The following is an 18037-nucleotide window of genomic DNA, read 5'->3' on the forward strand; positions in this document are numbered from 1 at the left end:
CTTTCTTTTTTTTCTTTTTAAATATTTTATTTACTTGTCAGAGAGAGAGAGAGCATGCACAAGCAGGGGGAGCAGCAGGCAGAGGGAGAAGCAGGTTCCCCGCTGAGCAGGGAGCTGGATGTAGGACTCGAGCCCAGGACCCTGGGATCATGACCTGAGCCAAAGGCAGAGTCTGCTTAACCAACTGAACCACCCAGGCATCCCTAGCTCCTGTTTTAGATACATTTTTGCTTTACTTTTATAACATCTTAACTTTGTATTTTAAAAAAGTACATTCTGATGTAATGGGCTTGTATTTTCCATGAAGGTCTCCTTTTCATGGTATGATTCTAAGAGATTTGTGCAGACATTTGCACGTTGCTGGTTTGAAATAGAGTAATGTGTCTCTCGGTCCCTAGTACGCTTTCTAAGAAGATCCATCTGATGCTAATATTTCATTATATAGCAGGAGGGAAGAGATGATAAAATGCTGAGTTCTTGAGAAGAAAAGACTGACCTTTTTCCCCCTCTTTTACGTACAAGCTGGCTTTGAAACCTCTTTCTCAGTGGAGCTCTCTTATTATTATGGCTGTTAGCAGTTAGCTTTTCTGGAGTGTACAGTTGAGGGCAGGAGGACCTGGTGGGAGATGGCAGTGTTAAAAGCTGAACTTTTCAAAGAAGCAGCCACTCCATTAGAATTAGAGCCATTACCGTTGTGCTGGGACAGGGGAGAGCCCGGCAGCCGAGGCTCTGGTGAGGGAACACAGTGATGCTGTCCCGGCAGGGAGGGAGGGTGGCTCTGGAGCCACTGCAGACACCCTACCTCCGGGAGCAGTGGTGAGTGGCTGGCCAGACACTGATTCTATCAGGAGGTGGGGGTCTTTGGGAGGTTATTAGGTTAGCTGAGGTCCTGAGGGTAAATTTCTCATAGTAAGATTAGTATCTTTGTAAGAAGAGGAAGAGAGACCAGCATTCTTTCTCTCTGTGGGCCTGGAAAGAACAGGTCGTGTGGGCACACAGCGAGGTGGGGGCCATGTGTAAGCCAGCAAGAGAGCCCTTACCAAGAATCTGTTGGCACCCGGATCTTGGACCTCCAGAAGCGTGAGAAATAAATGTTTGTTGATTAAAGCACGTGGACTATACAGTATTTTGTTCTAGCAACCTGAGCTGATGAAGGCAGACAGATAAAGCCTTTTTACATCTTTTCCTGTCCTTGAAAACTAAGATCTAAGCTACCGATTTAAGTATTCTGCCTTTAGGGGATCCTTGTATTTTCTCTGTGGGAAATGCAGCCCATTGGAGTCCACCTCTCCTGACCTCTGTGTCACCTTCAGCAGCAGCTCACACAGGGTAGCCTATATACCTTGATCTGCAGTTTTGGACCAAGCCTCCCCATCTTTTCTTTCTTATCTTTTTTTTTTTCTTTTGCAAGGCTAATGCAAAATGCAGCTCACAAGCCTATTTCATACCTTATTAAAACATCATTTCCCCTGCCTGTTCCCAGATTTCTGTGCTTAATCATAGAAAGGCAGCTTGTTCAAATATACATTATTCTTGTTTGGAAAACTCTGTTGGCTTGTCTTCCTTCCCACAACCCTCCATGTTTTGTAACCTTGTTCTTATTAAATATCATAATTTGCTCATTGGAGAGTTATTTGTAAACTTAATTAACTCTCTGTCAGTGTTTGAGTTAATTCTCTCCCTTTAATTTCTGCCTCCCTGGTCATGGTTTTCCATACTCTGGCCTGTGTCTGTTAAAGACTCAGTAAATAGTTTTGAAATGCCAGTTGGTGATATATGGGCCTCTTTAACATTTCTTTGATTTATGTGCAGTGCTGTGGAAAAGGCAAAGAAAGCAAATTATATGGCGAAAAATGTTGCCAATCTTCACTTTTTTACTCTTAGTTTTAAAAAGTACACTTATCAATCAAACCTGATGGATTTTCTTTTTTATAAAGATTGAAAATTTAACTATTTGAAGACTCCTGCGGTACATGTTCTGTATTTGCTTAATCAGGTGTAGTTGAGCACTAGAATAGGGCATCAGAATTCTGAAGCTCTGAGTGGCTACTGTTTGTCCCTATGCTGCTCTTCACCGCTCTTCAACAATATATGCATGAAACAGCCAGACTTCCCATAGGAGTTGCAAAGATGGGGGCCTCTTGAATGTTGGAAGCATACTGCCTCCGTGTTGCAACCCTGAGTCCGTGTGGTGGGCCGATGAGGGCTGCGTCCTTTTATTAGCCAGCTGTGACCTGCCTGAGGTTTCCCTCTGTAGCATATTCTTGCTGGGTCCCAGGTAGAGAAGACTTCTCAAATCAATCAATGAGTCACAAGTATTTCTGAGATTGTGCTATGATTGTAAGACACATACTATGATTGTAAGACACATTGTAAGGCTGCCTGCCTTGCTTCTTACGGTGCTGATTCCAGGGTTCCTCTGCAGAGATTCAGATCCAGCAGATTTGAGGCGGGGGCCTGCAATCTGAGCGCGCTACAGATGATTCTGATGCAGATGATATCTGGCTGTGCTTTGAAAAATGACTTGAAGGCTGTAGTGCCCTTTGATTGTACCACTCCCTGCTTAGAACCTTCAGAGACACCCCTCCCCCAAGAGTCTACCAAATAAAGTCCACAGAAGATGTAAAAAATTCATACCATTTGGTAGTAATATGGATTTTTAATTTATTTAGGCAGGGTGTATGGGTCTGGCTCTGCACAGTCCCTGCAATGCCTTATAGGCATTGTCTGAGTGCTTTTTTATTTATTCAGCAAGTATTTATTTACAACTCGGTGCCAAGCACTGTTCTAGGTGTTGGAGCTGTAGTAGTGACTAAGATAGCCACAGTCTCTGTCTTAATGGAGCTTATTATATTCTGGTGTAGGGATGGGGGTAGGGGTAGCAGTGAGGTCGGGGAGCTATACACTAAACAAGGAAACAAACAATATGTATAAAATACCTAGTTGGGTTTACTGCTATGATTAAGATAAAACACCATGGTGTGCAAGAGAGTACCTGGAGGCTCCTGTCATTTAGGGGGCCAAAGAAGGCTCTCTGAGAAGGTGAGGTGCAGGTTGAGACCTGCACGAGAAGTCAGGCATGCAAAGATCAGGGCAAAGAGTGTCCCAGGTAGAGGGGACAGCTAGTGAAAGGGGCCCTAAGACAGGAGTGAGCTTGGGTGTTCTCGGAGAGGAAGCTGGCCGGAGTGGCGGGGGACAGAGAGCTGGGGTGAAGCAGTGGAATTCCAGTGAGGCAGGCTGTCACGCTCTGTGTCCTGTGCCCTGTGCCACCGTAGACTGGCTGTGGCCACTTGGATCAGAGATGGGTGCCTAAGTCAAAGGCTGCCAGCAATTTATGAAATACAGGCTGGCACGGGCGCTGTGCCCGGTACCCCACGCTCCACTGCATGGCACGGGCTCCCAGCTCCTGTTCCAGAGCTCTTGGGATCTGAATGTATTTTGGATTTTAGAATATTTTGGATTACTCAAAGACAGTATGGTTCATATACCACATATTACATTAATTTCTCCAGCAGGGTCTGGGGCAGGACCCTGTAATCAAATACCGTGTAGCGAAATGTTAGACTGTTCACGCTAAGTGAGATAAATTAAGATTTAAATAGACTCACATCAGTTCATATCAGTTTTTGCCGTCACAGGGGTTTTGGTGCCACGTTGGTGAGAAAGCTTTTGACTTTTAAGAACTTCCTATACATTTTTATATTGTGGGGAGAAATGTTGCTGTGTACTGGCAGATTCTTGTTCCATCCTCTGTTTCTCCTGTGTGAGACACCAGCAGGCACTGAGTGCATGAGAAGGTGTGTGCACACGGGTTTGCACACTCATTCACACGGCAGCAGGCCTGGCTGTGAGCAAGGGCTAGTAGAGCGATGGTCTGCAGTAGAGTTGGAAGTGGCAGCAAGTGGCCAGGGGCTCAGAAGGCTGCAGGAGGAGAAGGGCCGGGGACTGTCAGAGCTCTTCCTGCTGGCCGGGACACATCTCCAGTCTCTTCCACTTCCCGAGGGCTGCTCGTTGCAGCCTGAGAAGGCCGAGCTGGGCAATAGGGGAGGCAGGAGAACCCCATCATCTTCCCCTCTTTATGGGGACCTTGTGCAGGATTCAGAATCCAAATTCCTACCGTATTTTGACATTGAGTTCAGATTTCTTCTCATGCTAATCATGTATTCATTTGTTTAAAAAATACTTATTGAGAACATGTAAAATTTTGGAGAGGCCAAATGGTATAGTAGTGACAGAGCAGGGACCCTGGAGCCAGGCTGTCTGGATTCTGATCCTGACCCTGCCTCTTACTGGTTGCTGATGAGACAGTTCTGGCTCTCTTGAGGCTTACAGTTGGGAAAAAGAGTAAAGATAGATATATGCACAAAAATATGTAATGCACAGCGATCAGCCCTATAAAAGGGGTTTCTGGCTTCTGGACTGGTTCGAACAAGCTCCAACTCTTCTCAGCTCCCTGCATGCCAGGTCCTTAAGGGAAAGGCAACCTATTTATTTGAGTGTCATGGATGAAAATGAAACACTGGATGTGGCATCAGTTGCCTGTCCTGGCCCCAAAGGAGGCTCCTTCCCACATCTGAGATCTTCTGGATGGATGTGATTGGTGATGTGTTGTTAATATTCCTTCTTGGACATTCCCAGCTGGGTGCCTCTGATCCCCATTTTGGTTGCTTGCTTTGTCCTTCACAGCAGAATTTGGCAGGTTTGAGTAGGGCTTCAAATATCATGGGAGTAAGTAACTTGCACATCAGATCAGAGGCTCTAGCCTCATGGTCCAGCAATCCCTGTACACTCTGCTTCCCCAGATCCACCCAGAAAATAGGCCTGTTTTTCGCTGGTCCAGCTCCTTGAAGGTTTTTTTTTTTGGTCAGAAGCAAGGCCTTCCAGTCATTGGCTCAGTCACCCTTGATACTCAGTCTAATTGTTAATGGCTCAGCAATCTCAGCCTGTTAATAATAGTCACAATTAACCTTTATTGAGTGTGTATTTTGTGCCAGTCATTTTGCTCAGCACTTTCATGTATTTGACCCTCACTAACTTCAAGACCCTGAGTGTGGTTTTGCTCAATGAAACCCCGGACTGCTTCTAGAGTATAATCAAGTAGTATTGCGTAGCATCATCATCCCCGGTAATAGAAGGAAAGAACAGAAGCTCCAGAAAGTTGGGTTCTCCTCGATTGTACAAGCATTGAGTTGGGATTCCTTCTCTACACAGCTGCTCATTCAGAACAGCCTGTAGGGTACATTTCCCCACTTTTTTCCATTACACTTACCAGTTTGTTATCTGACGTGTTTGGGGTGACAGTAGGTGATGAGTCTACTCCGTTTTGTGAAAATTCAGTCATTCTGGCGTTGTTGGAGGTGGTGAATTTCTGGGTGTAGTCACATCTGATCATCGCAAGAACGGCTCTGTCTTTGCTGGGCACTGTGCTTAAGGCTTTTGCATATATCCTGTCTCATTCCTACAGCTGTTCCTCCATCTCTTCCACTCCTTCTTTCACTTTGTTTGACATCATAGTTCTAGATCTTAAAGATCATGATCACATGGCTCCCTGTTGCCCTTCTCCTTCCGAGTTTTCTCTGCACTTCCTCCACACTACCTTTCCCTCTGCCCTGCCTCTCCCTACTTCATATCCCAGGTAAGTCAGGGTTGGAGGGAAGTCTGACCAGATCCCTCCCCGGCTGACAGCAGAGGAAGCTGATGGGCGCTGCATGTGACAGTAAGGAAAACGGTGCTGGGAGCAGAAATGGACACTTAGTGACATTGGCAGATGGTAGAGTTAAGCTCCAGCTAAACCTGAACTGACTGGAAGGCACATAGGAATCATTTTTACTGCCCAGAAGAGAGGTTGATAATAATCTAATCATCATTTTATATTTATCGGATTGGCCATTTAAAAAAATCATCTTTTTTTTTTTTTAAAGATTTTATTTATTTATTCATGAGAGACAGAGGAGGAGAGAGAGAGAAGCAGAGGGAGAAGCAGGCTCCCAAGGAGCAGGGAGCCCGATGCGGGACTCGATCCCAGGACCCTGGGATCATGACCTGAGCCGAAGGCAGACGCTTAACCATCTGAGCCACCCAGGCGCCCCTAAAAAAATCATCTTTACTGGTTTCTTGACTGAAATCTCTGCAGTAATAACTGGGCAGATGACGAATACTTAGCATTCATTGTCTAGATTTGTGATCTACAAGTGTCCGGTGGTTTTCATTTTATTCATTTCTCAGTTGAAACCATCCGCCCTTTTTTGGAGGGGGGCAAGGAAGAGAAATACCCAGGGATGTACATGTTTATATGGGAATATTCAGTTCTTCCCCCATGCCTCCCCTCCCCTATGAATGCTTTGGGGAGAAGAACAAACAAGGTATTTTGGTATGTCCGTAAGCATTCCATGCCCACTAGGCCCCTACCCTGCACTTGGTTTCAACTAATACCACAGAGGGGCCTTTTCCCCACCCCCTCAGTAACTGCCTCCATCAGAGACTTTTTGGTGACTAGGGAAATGTTTGCACTTCATAAGTATATTTAAATTTCACCAGCGTTGATTTTTATATTAGGAAGTCAAGTTCAAAACTGCATTTTCTTAAGAGAAGTATTTATAAATAACATCATAGGATTTCAACGTTAGAAGGGGCCTTAGATATAATACAGCCTCCTTTTTTTAGACTTTCGTTCTAGGCCTTATGTGTGCATTTAGAGACTAGTATTCAGCATTTCTGGTGGAAGCATAAAGATAATTCCGGGATGTGTCATTCTTCCCTGCTACTTCTGTCTTTAGTCATAACAGAGTCAAGCACACATTCTGTTTTTGTTGAGTATATAGTGTGTAAAGGGGTAATTATTCTGGGCTGGTTCAAGCTTAGCTGGAAGACGAGGACACGAGGACCCATCCGCTGTGGACCATCTCCTCTAGTAGGTGAACAAGATGGCACCGTGTTGTCTTCTCAGGGCATGTTCTCACTCATTGTCACCGTGCTTTTATGATCTGTCAACATCCTCAGTGTTGACACATTGTCACATTTCTTTGGATCCTATTTCTATTTCCTGCCTGCATCTTAAGTGGTCAGGGGAGCCTCCAACATGATCTTCCTTTATGACTGTGCAAACAGGTTGAGGGCCTGGTCTGAGGTGCGAGGTGAGTAACAGAGACAGGAAGACATGGGTTCTAGTATATGCCCTGTCTGTTCTCGTCCCTTCATGGCTTTCTTTCGTCTTTTTACTCTTTTCCTTTACCAACAGCCTCCTTGTTGGTGGTTTCCTCCATTTTTAGCCACATTCACAGTTTGCTTCGTTAGTGAATCTGCTCAGATGGATAAGTGATATCTCTTCCAGCTGATTGGCATCTCTGAAGTATGATAACATGCATACAGCTGTAGTGTAAATAGGAGCAGTTGTGGAGAAAGGCATATTAATAAAGGTGTGAGATCTAGGACTACCAGAAGCACCATTCTAAACGACCCTAAACATTACAGAGGTTTAAAGAAAGTAAAAGGCTGCTACCCATCCTCTCTATTTGCTTCTTTGACAGTTTGTGAAGTTGGAACAGTTGAGGGTTCATGTGCAGGAGGAAAGAAACCCAAATGGCATTTAGCATGTAAATGATGCCACAGTCGGGCAGCAACACAGCCCTGACTTGGGTCCTGCTGTCCTAGTAATTGAAAGGCCTGAAACCCAGCTTCCCAGTAGAGAACAAATAGGCAAATAAATTGGAGGTTTCCTTCTTATGGTTTATTGATGCTGTTTTGACCAGGTAAAAAGATCATTTACCCATAAAGGCTCAAATCTAAGGTTGTTTTTCTTTCTTCTTCTTCTTTTTTTAATATTGGCTATTTGAAAGAAGCCTTAGGAGATAAAAGGAGGAAAGAAACTAATACCATTAGCTAATATTTAGATAAAAACCCAAGCAAAACAATTAGATTTATGGTATTTTTCTGTAGCTGTTTTCCTTAGCACAGATAATAACAGTCAGGCTTGCTTGTTTCTCTCCTTAGAATTATGTTCAAAAGAAGAATCAGAGCTTTATAGTAATATGTGTTTTTTTCTCATTAGCTGGAAACAAAATATATTTCAATAATGAGGGGCAAAGGCCTTGTAACTCAAAGTGGTGATGAAGTGTTCCTGTTTTTGCACAAATATTGGGTCTAGTTTAATGGTTTAGGGGAAATAGGGACTGCATGAGAATCTCAGATTGGCCCCCATGCCCACCCCACCCAGCCACATCTGCATATCCCAGCTGTATGGGGTATGACTTGATCCAGGTGTCATATTGTCCTCAGATCAAGGCTGTGAGCTTTGGTGTGTTCTGTTGCACCTGGAAAGGATTTTCAACACACTCAGGCCAACCAGCACTGGCTGTTTTGGCCCGGGGTTTGCAGGGGAAGTGATAATACACGGCTAGTGTCCTTGCTTACTGCTCTCATGATGTATTACACACATTCTCAAAAACAATCCCTAAGTAAAAACTGATTATATGTGTGGACTCTCCCGGACAGTAAGAGAATTTATAAAAACCTATTAGGCAGTAGCACAATTACCCCATCAGAGAACAGTAAATAGCGGAGATGCCAGGAAGGTTAAATGTGTTATTGCCGAGTCTAAAATTTAGATTTTTGGACAATATTGAGGTTTCTATGATTTCTTAATTTCTTTTCTCCACAGTTTTTAACCGTGAATGATATTAAAGCCTTAAAATGATAGAATTTAGAACTTTCCCAAACAGTCCACTTGAGACGTGACTGGAGTCAGTAGAAGGGAGGAACATGTGACATCTCGGTACCTAAAAGAGGTCCGAGTGAAGGGGGCTAACAAAGGAACAGACCCCAGTGATGCTAGCTAACATCGTGTTCCCTGAGCACACTCCCAGTTCCCTGTCTAGGAGGAGTCACTGTGCTCTCCTGCTGACAGAGATCACAAATGTCAGGTCCTCCAGGTAGAAAGATACAGCACACTTAGCCCCTGCCCCCCTGCACCCTCCCCGTCTGGGCATGTGTGACCTTGGGCCAGTGACTTCTCTAAGGCCCGAGTCTCCTCTCCTATAAAATGGGGGTGGGGGGGCAGGTGGAGGTTGGTATCTCCAAGGCCCTTCTCTGATATTAGAGTTCTATGATTTGAAGTCATCCGAGTGCAGTCCCTATAGATGCCTTTTCCTGAACTCAAGCCTGAATAGAGGTTTAGACACACCCATTATTTTGGGCAGTTAGAATAAGAGGAAAGAGGGGTTCCTTGTGGTTCTGCTGTGACGTGAGCCCCTGCAAAGCAGTGTGTTTGCTTCTGTAAGTGCCCAGCCTTAAGAGGACTGTCTGATGAGGCCATTCCGTTCTCTGTATTGGCTGCAGTGACAGGCCAGGCCAGGCCAGGCCATAGCAGTTTCACTAATCTGCCAGTCCACTTACCGTTGACAAATTCATTAGCTTCTCCTGTATGCAGTGCACTCTCCTGGATACTGTTGTGAATGCAGAGTAATCAATAACAAGTTCTGCACCCTCAAGAAATGTCTCCCCAGGTGGCCAGCTTAGCTTCATTCCTGGACCAAGAAGTAACACAAGGCTGCCTTTCTTGGCTGCCAAGTCCCAGTGACGGGCAGAAGCTTTGTGCTCAGAGAAGGGAAACTGGCCTGGAGGGACTGGGGGAGGAGGTGGCAGGGCTCCATAGACTTGCTCGCTTCCTCCCCTGCCGTGGGCCCTTTGTCTAAGCCAGCCAGAGTTTGTTTAACTTAGTTCATCTCACTCCTCACCCAAACGGTTTAGTTACCGGTCTGTCTTGCTAGTATTCTTAGAAACTTACATGAAATTGTACTTAAAGTTTTTAAAAATAAAGCAAGCTATGTCTTACGGTGAGGTTTTTTTTTTTTTTTTTTTAACCCCCCCCCCCCCCCCCCCGCAAAAGAAGCCTTTGGTGAACCTTTGAAAAGGAGATCATGATTTTCACAGTGGGGAGAATCAAACCTTGGTTGACCTGGCTTATAAATTTTGAGAATTTTGAATGTCAGGTTTTCTTAAAGTGGGATTCAGGCCATATGGCATGGATAGGATAATGTTGGGAATGAATAAATGCTGTACCATGGACCCCAGGGAGGTTTTAGCAAACGTTTCAGCTTTTATGTGCTAGACCTGATTGAATGCCACTGGCTTAATTAGTATATTGAATGTGATAGGTATGGTGACTTTCCTTCTGTTTGCTCCTCAAACTTCTGCCCCTTGCACAACAGACCCTCTCTGTCTTGGAGCAGATAGAAGCATTCAGAACAATGGAAGACAGCCAAGTGGAGAGCCGACCAAAGGACATGGTTGCTCTTCTGATTCTCTGAACCCAAGATAGAAGGCAGAAACTTTGCATTTGAATCCTGTTTTTTACAATTTACTTTAATAATATTTCCTTCCAGTATGTGTTGTTATTTGTAATTTGAAACATATTAAAGCTAATTGAATTTAGGCCTCAGAAATTTGGACTTATTTAAAAGCGGATTCTATAAAGAACGAGCCTATCTGGGTGAAAAGGGTTTTTGCGTGAAATTGTGGGGACATTGTTTCACCATTTTATGATGAAACCAGATGCCCATGTAACTCCTTCAGAAACCCAAAGGAATGGAACTTCGGAGCATGCTTTGTTGAGAGGGAGGGAAGATGTGTAAGATGACACAGCTCTCGGTAGCAGAGTTCCAGTCGCACACCTTCGAAGAGGATGCCGGTTACAGAGGTTGTCGGTCTGCAAGGACCTTACCTTGTAACCCTTGGCACTTCTGCGTGTTTAATATTACTAAAACAGGGTTACCTTATTTTTATTTTTTTAAAGATTTTATTTATTTGAGAGAGAGAATGAGCATGAGCAGGGGGAGGGGTAGAGGGAGAGGGAGAAGCAGACTCCCCGCTGAGCAGGGAGCCTGAGGCGGGGCTCCATCCCAGGGCCCCGGGATCATGACCGGAGCCAAAGGCAGACGCTTAACTGACTGAGCCACCCTGGTGCCCCCAAACAGTGTTACTTTAAAGAAAATATCCACTAAATCAAAGTTTTCCTAATCCTGAGAGGTCTAAGGGCTCATTATGAGTTGTTGAGATTTTCCCAGGTTTAGAGGTAATTTGTAGACGTAATTGATTAGAAAGGGCTACAGGTTGAGAATTGACCAAAAAGTCCTAGGTCAATCAGAAAATAGGAAGTTGACAATAATAGCAAAATTGCAGCTGAGAGAAATGCTCTGTAAATCCAAAGAACATTGAAATAGCTGTTAGCAGGGAGAGGCAGTTTACCAGTAAATAAATGCTCGCCACATCAACATTCCCATTCCCCACAGCTGTGTGAGGTGGAAGTTAAAAGAATAGATTGTTTTCTTTCTCACCCTGTTTCATTTTATTCTTGCTGGTTAGTGGAGAAATGAGCTTGGATAGAAAAATCTCATTAGAACTTTGATAAGTTGCTTTTTGAAATAGAGTTGTTTCCATGCCACAGACATTTGGAGTGAAGTATGTTTATTGAAATATATTTTTATAGAAAATATTACAGAACCTGTAATTGAAAACTTATGGCAGCATTTTGGGGAGTGATACGTTCTTAATGTTAATTTGTGGATTCGCTCCGAACTCCCTTCTGCTGTTTTAGAACCATTGGCTGAGTGAACGTTTTCCACGAGTCTTTTAAGATCTAAACCGTGTTTCATGGAATGGAGTATTTGATGCTTAAATAATGTATAAATCCAGTTGGACAGGATCTGTCTGTCAGTTTTATTAACTTTGACCTTTTCTCCCATTATAAAGATGGTTCGGTAAATATTTAATGGGCCCCTTATAGATCTTGACAGCTGGAGCTGTGTTCCTGGAAACTGGGATACATATATATGATTAACAAATGTCGCTTAATCACTATGAGTCAGCTTTGAAGGGCAGGTTTTGTTTTTTTGGAAAGAGGAGTCCTTCCCTCTCCGTGTGCTCTTAGAGGTGCAGTGTATGTTGAGAGCGCCCAAGATGGTAGACGTTTTAAATCCTTTAAAAGACAGCAGCTAGCATGCATTTCTGCTGTTTTGGGTTTTTTTGTTTGTTTGAGCAAATGATCAAAATGATGCCAGGTGGGCAAAATCATCCTGCCACTCTGCATAGTTAGCAGGACTCTTCCACTCAAAGAGTCAGCAGGGCCGGAATGGCTGAGCTTGCATGGACCCTAATAAGATACAAAGAAGGAGGAGAGCCAAAAGGAGAGATGATTCCTTGAGCCAGGAGGGGACCCCTGCCAAGCTGTCTTTTCCTTTAATTCCATAAAACCCCATGCATATTGCACTCATTGCAAATTCTGGTGGGGAAGATCGAAACCCAAGTAGCTGACATTTTGAAACATTGTCTTTCAAACTTGTACTGTCCCTTGCTTCCATTGATTTCCCATTTAAGAAATCTGTAGGAGAAAAACAAATTTGAGCAAAATTCATTGGTCTAAGATGAGTTGTTAGAGCCAAATTATGCCCCCCCCTTTCCACCCTGAGAAGAGCTCCATTTTTATTATGAATGTGATACATCTTTGTCTTGTATTGTGCAGCCATAAGGCTCTCATAGCAAATCGACCAAGTAAATCAAGAGCCTGTTAAAAAGCAATATGGATGCTCCAAACACAGACATTTCGGTCTTACTGGGTCACTGGATATCTTTATGTTTATGGCCACTTTCAAGAAGCAGATCATTTCGGTTGGTTCTGTTTTCTTGCTCTATTTGTACGCAGCCCACTGGCTTTAGGTGAGACATTTATTTTTCAGAATGTTATTACCCTTTGCATGCAGGGCCCAGCCCCTTTGATATGGTGGTCACCAGTGTCATTACCAGGAACTATAATGTAGCTGACTCTGCAAAGGAAATCTATGCCTTGAAGGAGCATTTTGAAAGGAAATTGATTCAGAGCTTCAGAGTGAATTACTATTTGTATGTTTAGTTAATTCTAAATAAATGTTTGAAGGACCTTGCTTAATTTGAGAAGGGAAGAAGAAACATATTGGATGTTATAAATGGTCTCAATCCAAATTCTTAGCTTGGCATTTTCACATTTGAATGTTTTATTTACATCTATTCAAAATTGGAATACCTTTCAAGGATAATTTTATTATTGAGAGATTGATGACAACTCTTAAGATCTACATTACCAAAGTATGGGATTAAAAAAGGAAGATAGCAGTCACTGTCACATGTCAGATTGGATATAAGCTTCACTTGGCAAAGAGAATGATGAGTTGTATTTTAAAACAAAAGATCCTGATGGTAGGAGATGAGGGTGGGGAGGGGGGAGACTGACTGCACTGGGGTACAAGGGAACTTTTGCAGTGGTGGACATTGTCTGTACCTTGATTGGGATGGCAGTTTCACAGGTATAGACATTATCATAACTCATTAAACTATACACTTAAAATGTGTGCATTTTATTTTATGTAAATTGTAACTCAATAAGGTGGATTTTTTTTTTAAAGTCCTGTTGGGTTTAGAATTAGGCAGTGTTGCTTCTCCTTTCCAATAGCGAAATGGAGGTCTAGAGAAGTAAAATGACGTGTCCTGAGTAACTTCAAAGCTCAGCAGTTTGTCCAGAACAAAGCAAAGGATGCAGGCCTGGAGCTCACTGAAAGTATTTTGTGTCCTTAGCGGCGCTGTGTTGTTCCAATTACATGTACACAGAGTGAAATGAACTTCTCCATCCCTTTCTCTTTGGTGAGCCTGTATCCATTTGTGTGCTTTGTTGTAAGATATACTCAGGAGCTTATTCTTAAGACTGATATTTGTATCTTCAGCACTGAAGACAGTGGCCCAGTGGTTCCGAATGTTGAGGCTGACCACACAGTGTGTTTCATATACGTTTATGATAGGCCATGTTGTGCACCCAGTTATGTGGTTTTTATTATAAGCAAGAGTTCCCAGAACTAATTTGTCTTTAAGGAATCCCTGTGGATCTTCTTATAAAGAATGACATAGGCTTTAAAAAACCATTGATATAAAGCATATATGAGATAGTGAAAAATAAAGAAGAAAGAAAAAATTACTTAAGTTCTGCTACTTAGGAATAGACCGTTAACCTTTTTTTTTTTTTTTAAGATTTTATTCTATTTATTTGAGAGAGAGAGACACAGACTGTGCAGGCGAGGGGCGGGGCGGGGTGGGGGAGAGAATCCCACGCAGACTCCCCGCTGAATGTGGAGTCAACGAGGGGCTCTGTCTCACGACCCTGAGATCACGACCTGAGCCAGAACCGAGAATCGGATACTTAACCCACTTAGCCACCCAGGTGCCCCGATTACTGTTAACATTTGAGAGACTGTCTTTTTAAGTGTCGCTCTGTTTACAGTGTAACCTGTTTTTGTTTTTCATTCAACAAAATGATGTTGTAAATTTCTTTCCATATCTTAACCAAGTTCCCAGTTATTGTTGGGTATTCAGGTGGTCCCCGGTTCTTCATCATTAGGTAATGCTGTGATGAACAACCTTGTCCACGCTTCTTTCCCTGTTTGTCTCAGCAGCTCCTTACAAGTACATTCCTTGAAGCAAAATGTTAGCCGCTGCATTTGCCGTGATTTAGAATGTTCTAAGGGGGGGGGTTCAGATACATCAAGTATTGAGTTTCATACCCCTTGGCCTCCGTTTACCAAACGGTATTTTTCTTCCCCTTTTGTTTTGTTTGTCTGTGCAGTTGCAGTACCATGCAGGTCTGGCATCTGGCCTTTTAAATCAACAGTCCTTGAAACGCTCTGCTAACCAGATGGGAGTATCTGCTAAACGGAGACCGAAGGCTCAGCCCACAACTCTTGTCTTACCACCTCAGTGAGTAATGGGTTTGAAACAGTTCTTTTGTCCTGGGTGAACTCTCCTTGGTGCTTGTTTTTGGTGAATGGAAAGTTATTTTTTGTGAAATTGTTCTTCCTTTTGCCAAGGTACCTGCTAAGATTAGAAACAGCACACAGGTAACATCGTTTTGCATAGATCTTAAGTGATGCAGTTATGATGAGCTTCGTAATTGACATACTTTGTGTGTGACTTTTCCACCTAGGATTTAAAGATACCTCATAGCCTTTTCTTTATTTCCTTGTCACAGTCCCAAAGTTGGCAGAGCCTAAGTACGGTTGTCCTTATTTCACCGATGAGACAGCTGAGGAGCACATTTTGATAAGCTGCAGGCCGCCTAGAGAATCTGGGGGAGCTGGGATTCGAGTCGTGCTAGGCTCACTTGTTCTCTTTTAAACTCGTAAAATGTGAGCCCTTCTTTTTCCTAGTAGGAGAGATAAGAGATACTGTGAGGTTCAGAAATGTACAGCGTGGTGATTGTTTTCACATGTGCATACCTCCATGTAGCTCCACCCAGATCAGGCCATTTGGCCACCGCTTCCAGAATCCCGAGAGGGCTCCTCCCCATGTTCCCAGTCTGTACGCTTGCTGCCTCCCTGCCCAGGTTTAGCACTGTTCCACCTTCTTTGAACGATTGATTTTTACCTGTTCTTGAACTTCATATCATTGGAATCACACAATATGTAACCTTTTGTTATCAGCTCTTTTTCACCCAGCATAATGTCTATTAGATTTATCCAGGTTGTTTGTTCTTTTTTGTTGCTATGTAATATTCTTTCGACTATGCCAAAAGGGATTCATCCGTTTACCTGTTCGGTTATTTTGTGCTAGAAGCCCTGGTAGATGAAGGCCAAGGCTCACTCTGTGTGGAATCAGAAATGTGAACACGCCAGTCTTTGCTGATAGCTTCCCTGTGGCACACACACTCCCCTGAGCTAGGCAGTACTCCCAGACGGCTTGGCTGGGACTTTAGACACGTTCCCTAGCCTGTCCTGCCCTCCGATTGTACCCTCTTTTGGTTACAGGCTCAGTTACAAACTACAGTTGACACCTTGAACAATGCAGGGGTCATGGGCACAGTCAAAGATCTGTGTACCTGTGTATTACTTTTGGTTCCCCCCAGACTTAACTACCAATAGCCTAATAGTGATTGGAAGCCTACAGATAACAGAAACAGTCGATTAACATGTATTTTGTATGTTAAGTGTATTATATACTCTATTCTTACAATAAAATAAGCCAGAAAAAGGAAAATGTTATTAGGAAAATTATAAGGAAGAGAAAATACATTTATAGTACTGTATTGACAAAAATATCACATATAAGTGGACCCGTGCGCTTCCAGCCCGTTCAGGGATCAGCTGTACATTTTTAAATTTCCAGTCCAGAGGAGTGTTTCCAGGTGAGATTCAGTTGTTTGCCTTTACGCAAGATTTCACTTATTTTCTGTTTGATTAGCAAATATTGTTACCTGTTATCTGCAGGCACTGTCCTAGGCTGTGGAGGATACAATCATGAGCAACACAGATGTGGTCCCTTCTTCCTGAAGCTTTTTTTTGCTGGGGAAAGAAGACCAAAAAAAACCCAAAAAGTCCTAAACAAATTAACAAATTAATAATTTCCGGTTACGATTGGTGCTTAGAAAGGAACACATAGGGTAGAAAGGGATGGGATTGGGGAAACTGCTTAGACCGGGTGGTCAGAGGCCTCTTCAAGGAGATGACGTTAGGTGGAGAGAGGCCAGCAGAGAGCTGGGAGGTCACGGAGGATGCCTCAGGATCTTTTCCCTCATCACTGGACACTTGAACCACCATTTCTATGATTTTCAGGTTTTCTTCACAATTAACATTTGCTTCCAGGAGAAGAGTAGCATAACCAACCAGCCTCCAGCAAGTTATTTTTTGCTTGCTGCATGCACAGGTGCACGTTTTTCAGACACTTTGAGTGATGCAAAGTAGAGAATTTTCACTGTTTGGTAGAAGGCTTCTGAAGGAACATTATCTGTTGTTCTCATATGTTGATTTGGTGATTCTGCAAATCTCCAACTTTCAGCTCTCCAAAGTCTAATGGGCCTTGTAACTTGTCATTTTCCCTGCATGGATTGTCTACTGAGGCAAGATGTTTGGTGAGAAGTGAAAGACTTTCTAATGGTCCCATTAGACTGGAGCCAAAAAGTGTTTGTTGCTAACTCTCTCTTGACAAAAGTCAGCTCTTAGTCCATCTGTTCGCCATTTGTTCATTTGCATTGGCTTGAAACCTGTTTACAGGTGACATGCTATTATGAGGACACTTAGAAACTATTTTAAGCACCAAGGCAATCAACAGACTCTGTTCTCATGCCAAAAAAAAAAAAAAATGGAGGTGTTCACAACTGTCATTATAAATTTATAATAAATCACTCAAAATACTTAGTTTCAGAGAGGAAAGTGGTTACTGTGTCCTAAGAATACAACTTTGGAATGATTTCCTATACTTAGTAGCCTGTCTCCTGTGAAAATTGACTGCTGCCTTTTCACATCATGGAGCTTTTGGGGCTCACGCTATTGTGGATCCCTTCAAAGACCTGTCCAGTAGGCAGGATCTATAGCTAAAGGACATTGAATGCACTTTTATTGAGCACCTACTATGTGCTTCTTATTGTGGTAGAGTCAGGAATAGAAATACCAGCAAGACAAAGCTGCTGGATTAATTGAATCCAAAAATTTTTAAATTAAAACATAGGCCACTAGTAATATATACATATTGTAGACCTTGAACAAACCAAAGATGACATGAAAGGAAAACATAATAATACCGTCACACAGAGAAAGTTATTGCTAAGGTTTTGATGGCTATTATTCTCAAATTTTCTATACATATATAATGTTTAAAAACAAGAAACAACCTCCAAAAAGGATTATATTGTAATGTTCTGTATGACATCTCAACGTTTATTGAATGTAGTTGTTAGACTTGAAGGTCGTGTAGTTTTATCTATGGAGCATTTAAATTTGCATTATTAATCAGCCATGTTGTGGTTGTATTCTGTAGAATATTGCTAATTACAAAATTTTTATTACAAGCATGGCATGACCATAAACTAACTTTGTCATTAAGGAAATCCCTTATAAAACAACACCCAAACCCTCCAGGACTGGTGCATTAGTCATCTATTGCTGCATAACAGATCGCCACCAAACATGATTTGACAACAGTAAACATGATCTCTCACATTTTTCGTGGCTCAGGAATCTGAGAGTGGCTTGGC

At 42.9% G+C, this 18037-nt stretch overlaps 1 protein-coding gene across 1 annotated transcript in view; it reads left to right on the forward strand.

The window, feature by feature from the left end:
• Positions 1–18037, forward strand: part of MED27 (mediator complex subunit 27) — a 208024-nt gene that overhangs the window by 48442 nt on the left and 141545 nt on the right. Inside the window, exon 3 of the mRNA XM_025888310.2 lies at positions 14639–14769. Within this exon, the coding sequence (XP_025744095.1) occupies positions 14639–14769 (131 nt within the window). The remainder of the gene's footprint in view (positions 1–14638; positions 14770–18037) is intronic.

Source organism: Callorhinus ursinus, unplaced genomic scaffold, assembly GCF_003265705.2.
Source record: "Callorhinus ursinus isolate GAN/ISIS: 27379988/994484 unplaced genomic scaffold, GSC_fseal_2.0 scaffold24, whole genome shotgun sequence".
Taxonomy (NCBI): Eukaryota; Metazoa; Chordata; class Mammalia; order Carnivora; family Otariidae; genus Callorhinus; species Callorhinus ursinus.